General features: G+C 45.3%; 1 protein-coding gene across 2 annotated transcripts in view; it reads right to left on the reverse strand.

Annotated features, from left to right (window-relative positions):
• Window positions 1-3206: 3206 nt before the first annotated feature.
• Window positions 3207-8529, reverse strand: part of Emc1 (ER membrane protein complex subunit 1) — a 30020-nt gene continuing 24697 nt past the window's right edge. For both annotated transcript variants that reach the window (XM_010614222.2, XM_010614221.2), the window contains 3 exons: window positions 8002-8086; window positions 6875-7004; window positions 3207-6752 (listed from right to left, as the gene is read on the reverse strand). In XM_010614222.2, the coding sequence (XP_010612524.1) occupies window positions 6573-6752; window positions 6875-7004; window positions 8002-8086 (395 nt within the window). In that variant the 3' untranslated portion in view covers window positions 3207-6572. The remainder of the gene's footprint in view (window positions 6753-6874; window positions 7005-8001; window positions 8087-8529) is intronic.

The following is an 8529-nucleotide window of genomic DNA, read 5'->3' on the forward strand; positions in this document are numbered from 1 at the left end:
TTCAGTGGCCTGCCTTGCAAGTGCAAGGACCCGAGTTCAATCCCTGGTACCAAAAAATAAAAAAATTCCAATAGTGGTCAATGATTTTAATAATTCTATAGGTGGTACTGACCAACATCTAACAAGCTATTCTGTAATCAAAGAGCAAAGAAAAAATTAGATATTTATGCACCTTCTGAACCAACCAATATGGAACCCACTAAATAAGGGGGTTCAAAAAGTCATTTGCAATTTAGATTAGGTCCAATAATTTAAAAATACGAGATAGCAAAACACCAACCAGAACGTTCATCAATGGCACCTTCACCATTACAGTTAGTGGGGAGACATTTTATTGAAATGATGGGTATATTTTTTTTTCTTTTTGGTACCAGAGATCGAACTCAAGACCTTGTGCTTCTGAGGCAAGCGTGGTACCACTGAGTTAAATCTCCAGCCCAACATTTTCTTGAAATTATACCACCCACAGAAAAAAGAGAAAGGCTAACATGACAATGTAAAGTATGTTATTCAAAGCAGGACAATAGTACAAAATGAATTCAGAAAGAGACTAGATACTACTACTGTCCAGATTGTCATGCATTGTATATTCAGTGTTTTAAGGTGTATCTATAATACTTAGAAAAATTATTGAACAAATTCAGTAAAGTTGTCATTTTTGTATTTCAATATATTATAAAACTCAACAAAAAATACACTATTTTTGGTCAACCCATATTTAAATAATTGGACTAGTAAGTGGCTAAACCTTCACTAAGAACATGTTTTTTTTTGATACTGGGGATTGAACTCGGGTCCTTGTGCTTGCAAGACAGGTGCTGGAACCACTCAGCTAAATCCCCAGCCCAAGAACATGCTATTTATAATCAAGAAAATAAAAAGGTGTTCATTAGAGACACAAAGTCTCACTGTATAGCTCAGGCTAGCCTCAAACTTATGATCTTCCTGCCTCAGCCTCCTGAGTGCTGGCATTATAGGTATGCAGCATGATGCCCAGCACAGAGATTTTTCTTTTTTTTTGGTACTGGGGATTGAACTCAGGACCTGGTACCTGTGAGGCAGGCAGCAGAACCACTGAGCTAAATCCCTGTCCCACAAAAAGATTTTTTTGGGGGGCGGGTTTTTGAGACAGGGTCTCACTATGTAGTTGAGACTGACCTGGAACTCACTGTGTAGCCCAGGCTGGTCTCGAACTCAGCCTCCCAAGTGCTGGGGTTACAGGCGTGCGCCACCACACCCGGCCAAAAAGATTTTTAAGAGTAACCTGAGACATGGGCCAGGATGTAGCTCAGTGGCACTGTGCCTGTCTCACAAACATAAGGTCCTGAGTTCGATACCCCATACTGCAAAAAAAAAAAAAGAGTAACCTGAGACAACACTTCCTGATACTGAGAACAGCGGGCAGTGCCTCCCACTGGCCCTTTAGGTGCCATGATAGACAGTTCACTGACAGCATCCCTAAAATAAAGACAGCAACAAAAGAGGTCCATCCCCAAGGATAAGCCGTCAACACAATCCTTCCTCTTCTGCCTAGGTGCACAGCTGGCTCCCTGCTGGTTTGCCTTCATCTAAGGGTCAGTTTTAGCTGTATGAAGAAAAGGAATTTTACTTATATATAAATATATCAGTTTCATCTTGGTTGTGTTTGCGGCTCTAAGACAGTTTTGTTTAATTCTTCTATTTCATTATTATTAATCTCTTAGCAGTGCTTTTTTGTAATAAGGTAAGATACTGAGATCTCAATATTTAATTTTTTAGTTTTGCCCAGTATGGGGATTATACCCAGGGAGCAATGAGCTACATCCCCAGGCCCCTTTTGAGATAGGATCTAGCTAACTTGCCAAGGTTGTCCTTGAGCTTATGCTCCTCCTGACTCAGCCTACCGAGGCGAGTAGAGATGATGGGCATACATCACCATGCCCCTCCTGACATCAACATCTACATTAAGCACCACTAGCAGGGTGTGGCGGTGAACATCTGTCATCCCAGCCCTGTGGGAGGCTAAGGTAGGATTGTGAGTTTGAGTTTAACCTTGTCAACTTAAGTGATTTAGCAAGGCCATGTCTCAAACAAAAAAAATTTAAAGGGCTAGGGATACAGCTCAGTGCAAGGACCCTGGGTTCAATTCCATTGCGAGGGCCGGGGATTTAGCTTAGTGCTTCCACTGCCTGCCTTGCTGCCTTTTAAGCATAGGGACCTGAGTTCGATCCCTGGTACCGGGGTGGGGGTGGGGCAAAAAGAAAGAACAATTCCCATTGCGAAAAAAACCAACCAGCTATGCAACCTAGAAATCCTTAAAGCAGAGGAGCACATGTTCTACAGAAGCCAGAGACTGACAGGACTTATGGCTTAACAGAGACCAAATGAGTGCCTTCAGGAAGTTTCACACTGCTCCAGGGCAAATCAGACTAGACAAGGCCCAGAATTGTATTCCACAGAAGGCTGTGATGGTTAAGCTTGACTATCAACTTGATTGGGTGGGGACTGCCCAGGGGTTTAATGGAGCATACTTCTGGGAGAGTCTGGGTAGGTCACGGGGGTATTACCTCCTGGTCTGAATCTGTTTGCTCGCCTCTTGCTCTCTGGCACCGTCTCCCTGCTTTGTTTCTCAGCTGCCAGGAAGTGAGCCACTCTGCTCCGCCAAGCCATTCTTCCATGAGGTTCCTGTCCTAGAGGAGCAAGCCAACCACAGACTAAACCATGAGCCAAATTAAACCTCTCCTTTAAGTTATGGGTGTCAGGTGCTGCGTCCCACTGACAGGAAAGATGACCAGTGCAAAGGCAAAATAAATTAAGTCACAATTTGGAAATGCGGATCTAAACAAGATGAATTTTGGAGATTTAACAATAATTATTTGGGTTTCAGAAAAGTTTAACTAATTTTGATAGTTGTAAATTACAGGGTCAGTTTGTTAGTGTCATCCCTATTATATGGCAGTAAAACCGCATGGTCTGCACGTAAGTGCTCACATTATTTACTGGAGGTGGAGAACAGGTATCAAACTCTTATGAAAGTGGCATTAAATCAATAAGCTACTGGGAGGAAGTAGGTAGGTACATACAAAATTCATTCAATTTTTTTAGAAAGTTCTTACCAACTCTGAATCATCTATTATAAAACTTTTTTTTTTTTTGGTACCAGGGATCGAACTCAGGTCCTTGTGCTTGTGAGGCAGGCGCGGTAACCAGTGAGCTAAATCCCCGGCCCAGAATTTTTTGTTTGATGAGGGACTGAACATTAGATCTTCACACAGCTACATCCCCAGCTTTCTAGCTGGAATTCTGCATTTAATTGATGCACATATCTCAATAATTGATTCCTCTTACAAGTCAAAGACTAAGAAGAAAAAAAGCCACAAACCAGTTTATTTCCAGCAGGGACTGCTGCAAAACTTTATGCCAAAAGATCTAGTATGATGCTCCAACTAACTTTAAAAACTGGCCTAGAAAATACTGAGGATTCACTCGTTCCAAATGAAACATTGTTAGGGGGACCTCAAAGTAACCTAATTAACGAAGAGAGGGCTCGAGGGTTATACACAGTGAAAGACAAAAAGGCAAATGGATTGGAGAAATGAGGAAACATGGTCTCCAAAGCCGCAGGAGGAGCTGCAGCGAGTTCAGTGGTGAAGCTCTTGCCTATGAGGCATGAGAACCTGGGTTCAAACCCCAGACCTAAGACAAGGCTGGGCATTCGCTATTTTAAGCACCCGATTTGAGGTAATCTACAGTAAAGCCAAAATACAGGGAATTTCATGAAAGGGCAAGTAAACCTCCCTTCCATTAGCTTAGTCTTTGGGATTCCAGCACAGAGGTGAATGAAGACTACTCTTGTAGACAGGGCTGTGCAAGCAGAGTACGCAGTAAGACAACAGCTGATGTTACAGCTCCAGCCACGCTATCTCGGTACTAGGGCACATTTCTTAACTTGCACTAACTCCCTTCTGCCAGGTTCCATTATAAAAGTATGCCTTAGAAAGCGGGGGCAGGGATTTAGCTCAGCGGTTCGATGGCCTGCCTTGCAAGCACAAGGACCCGAGTTCAATCCCTGGTACCAAAAAAAAAAAAAAAAGGATGCCTTGAGTCAAAATGAAGAGGAGCCTGTTTTTTTCTGGAGATAACTCAGGTGTTCATTCCTTTATTAATATGATTTGACAGTTTTATTTATAAAATGAAACAGCTCAGTTTTCTTCCTTCTGGGCTATAACCTACATCAGCCTACGACCACAGAAAGATGAAAAAAATTTGTTTTAAAGTAATATGAACCAATTCATACAATAAGTTGGCACATTTTCTTACTAATGCACTCCATTTCTGCACTATTTTTCTCCCAATATAAAAGCAGACTTCAAGAGGGCTGAAGACTTAGCTCAGTGGTTCCGCCACCTGCCTCACAAGTGCAACGTCCCAAGTTTGATCCCCAGTACCAAAAAAAAGGTAGACTTCAAGTGATCTTCCTAAGACACAAAAAGGACTTAGGTCAGAATCATTCATCTTTTACTTTATTCTGTCACACAGTACCTCTCACTATGGGCCTACATTCACAGCAAAGTCCTGTGATTATGATCGCCCAAATCCATGAACAAGGAAAAATAAGGAAAAAAAATTTTTTCTTCCTGGTACCGGGGATTGAACTCAGGTCCATTGTGCTTGTGAGGCAGGCAGCAGCACCACTGAGTTAGATCCCAGGCCCTCAAGGAAAGTCTTTTTAATTTGCAGGAAGGACACCACAGCCCAGCCAATTAGCAATGTAGCATCTATAAGAGGCCAGTTTCCTACCTGGACCATTTTCCTCCTCTCGTTTAAGCTTCAATGGTTAGATCCAGGGCTGGGGATGGAGCTCACCGGTAGTGTTTTCCTAGCATATGTGAGGGCCTAGGTTTGATCCTTAATACCACACTCAAAAGATAAGTAAGCCTTAAGTCTGCTCATTTTAAAGGAAATATAATGACATACTAATTTAGACCTACAACTAGCTGAGGGGTGTAGCTCAGAGGTAGCGCACAGGAGGGTGTGCATTCGTTCCCCAACACACCCACACACGCATGCATACACACACACACATGCAAAACTAAAAATAAGGTCTTTTAGAGCATCTTTCTCTGGGTTTTACGATGACTAGGCCAGTGTGGGCAAAATGAGACAAATCTCTTCAGGTTCAGACAACTCAAGAGTTTGAAAAAGGCCTTTGTTCTAACACATCTTAGGAGAAACATGTAGGCAGTGACCACCAAACCAAGATGCTGTATGAACTTGGCTCCGATAAACTGGAGACTGGGTGGCTTGACCTTATGAGAGTACAAGGGCCGCGTGTGGTGGCACACACCTGTAATCCCAGTACTCAGTACTCAGGAAGCTGAGGCCAGCCTGGGCTCCACAGTGAGTTCAAGGTAAGCATGAGCCACACAGCAAGACCCTGTCTCGGGAAGAAGAGCGTGATACCAGAGCAAGGCAGCGGCAGGGAATCTATGGCACGTGTGCTGCAGCCAGCTGCTTCTCAGCACTGAAAGCTCTAAAACATTCACCATCACTGCACCGGAGGCTTAAAGTTAGTTTTGACATCACACATAGATTCGGAAAGAAGCCCCCAGAGGCTGCGTCAGTCGGCAAACCCCAGCCAAGGACAGATCCTGTGTTTCCCCACCCGTCCAGGTCAAGGAGCAAATGCACCTACAAGGTAAAGCTGCCAACAGGCTCCCTACCAACTGTGCGGCAAGAGACAGGGAAAAGTTGGGATATCCAAGACTGGGGAACGCAAAAGGCAAGCTGAAGTCAACTTAAACAGGCCTTGCAAAGGAGGAACATCAGCGCCACAGCTGCCTGGCAAGTGCCAGGCCCTGAGTTGGATTCCCGGGATGGGGACAGGGTTAGGGGACCAGGACAACAAAGCTTGGGATGTAGCCCAATGTTAGCGCCCTTGCCTAGCTTGCATGAGGCTCTGGGTTTGATCCTCAGCATAGGAAAAATAAAATCAGCCATGATGAGTGTAAATTGTTAGGCACTGTAAGCAGGTACCAATAAAAATTTTTTAAAAAGGAAAAAGTCAGATGAAGGGTTTTACTCTGTTTTGTTGTACTGGGGGTTGAACCCAGGCCTTCTCAGTGAGGTACAGCTCCAGCACCCATGCCCTTTTATGTTGAGTCAGGGTCTCTTTAAAAGTCACTAAATTCCCCAGGCTGAGCTTAAATTTACAATCATCCTGCCTCAACCCAGCAGAGCATTGGGATTACAATGGTGGGTCACTTGGCCTGGTTCAGTTAGAGGTCTTATTTTAAAACAGAACATGCACAAATGGGCAAAAAAAAGAAATGGCAGTGGCCTCAGACTTTGGTGGCAGGGGTGGGGGGAAGAGTCCATCAGATGCTTGGAGATCCTCAGTTGGGGTGAATGAGCTGTCTTTATCCACAGGATCGTGCACCGTGTGTCTCAAAAGCAGTTATACGGTAAGGTCCACATTGCCTCCAATTCAACAGACGGCAGAACCCAACACACGTTCCACCGATCTGCCAAACCACAGCTGTAGCACCTCAGCTGACTACCACAGCTCTCCGCTTGGGCTTGGAGTCTCCAGTCTACCTCCAAGCTCGATTCAGGAGTTTCACCTGTGCCAACCTCTTAGTGATCATAGTGGCAAAAACCAGGCCAAAGAGGACACTGCTGATCAACACGTAGTCATAGTCATCCTTCAGGACATCAAACTGTTTGGATGGGTAGACTCGAGTTTGGTAAATGTCCAAACCATAGGCTACGACCTGGAAGGCAAATGGAATGAGTCAGGAAGAAAGGCAGCCAGTGAGCCACCACGACCTTAGACGCAGGTGAAGGAGGAAACAGGCTCCCGAGCTGTTCTAAGGGTGGTGTGGACTCCACTCACCAAACATGTAGACTCTAGGCCCGAGGGAGCTGTGTAGATACCACGCATTCGAGAGACGGTCTGATTATAGTTGATGAATCGCTCTGCGTGGATCTGTACATCTGGAGAATAGGGGATTAGGTTCTCCTCTCTGCAAAACAGGGACAGGCACTCTGAGAGCCATTGTAAAAGGATGTCCTGGCTGTCCTGGGTCTTCGGAGGGTTCCGTACCTAACATACCCAACCTCAGCTCCCCTTCGAGGTCTACATGCATCAGGTAGTTAAAAACTTAGCAATTTAGCAAACGTTAGGAAGGACGACAGGAAAGAAGGCGTTTGGATAGTAAAGCTGAGGTCTGAATTCCTACCTTGTTCTACATCTGAACAGAATATGATCCAGCCAGCTGACATTTCCCACCACAAGAGGGAAGTAAGGGCCACTTTCGAACCAGCACTCCGGGCCACGCGGCCAGCTCCGGCTCCCAGGTGACCCCGTCCCATCCCCTCTAGAAGCCCCAGTTATCACCCCGTCTCTTCCCGCTTCACAAACTACGCTGCTCTCTACTCCACCTGGGCCCACGATGCGGCTCCTCTGTCCTTCCCAGGGTTCTCATGCCCATGACAGCACTCAGGACAGAGATGAGAAAAGAGAGGGCGGTTGTGGAACAGAAATCGACACTGCCGTGAACGAGTTTGGCCTCCCCACATGACCTGACCCCCAAGACTTCCTTAACACCATTTCCCAGCCTTTCCACCACTGCTCCAGCCACTAGCCCTGTCCTCAGCAGACATGATGTCAGGGCCTGCGTGCTGCCTGTCCCTGTGGCCTGTGCAGTTTTCCCTGGCTATCACTCAGCAAGCTCCTTCACCTCCTGAAGGTCCCGACCAAAGCCACCTTCTCAAATGGGCTTTCTAGGCCACCAGATCTCAAAGTCACCCATGCATATCCCTCCCCATATCTTCAACAGCCCATCCCGTAATGTATTTTTCCCCTTAGCTTACGGGTACCTAACATGGCATATATTTTGTCATCTATTGTCTGTTTCCTACCAGAACACAAGCTCCACGAAGCCAGACTAAGGACCAACGCTCACGAGGGAAGTCTGGTTCCCTAGTAAGAGCCTCCAGCCCTGCCCACAGGGGTCTTACCTGCTTTGTTCTGTTGGGATCTCAGGACGCCGGGGATCTAGTAAGGCCTTAGGGAGAGAAAGAATTGCTCCGGAAGGTAGCCCAACTGCACAAGGAGAAGGGAATGTTCACATTTAACCAATTCCAGATGAGGACCAATTACCAAAATATTGTACAGAAATCTTAAATATAGACTTTAAAACAACCCTACTAAAGTCAGTGAGGCTCCTTTCAATATTCAAAACAGTAATCAAATAATACGCATGGGTCTGAATGGGTTCCCACTTTTGAAGATACCAGCTTCTACATACATCACCCCAAGAGATCAAAAGATAAAGTTTAACACTCAGAGCTTGGTATAGCAGTGCACACCTGTCAATCCAGCACTCTTGGAGGCTGAGGCAGGAGGATCACAAGTTCAAGCCCAGGTTGGGCAACTTACTGAGTCCTCACCTCTAAATAAAAATTTTTAAAAGGTTTGGGGAGGTAGCTCAGTATTAAGGCTCTGGTTCAATCCCCAGTACCACCACCAAAAAAAAAAAAAAAAAA

Source organism: Fukomys damarensis, unplaced genomic scaffold (genome assembly GCF_012274545.1).
Source record: "Fukomys damarensis isolate Sample0158 unplaced genomic scaffold, DMR_v1.0_HiC HiC_scaffold_23, whole genome shotgun sequence".
Classification (NCBI taxonomy): domain Eukaryota; kingdom Metazoa; phylum Chordata; class Mammalia; order Rodentia; family Bathyergidae; genus Fukomys; species Fukomys damarensis.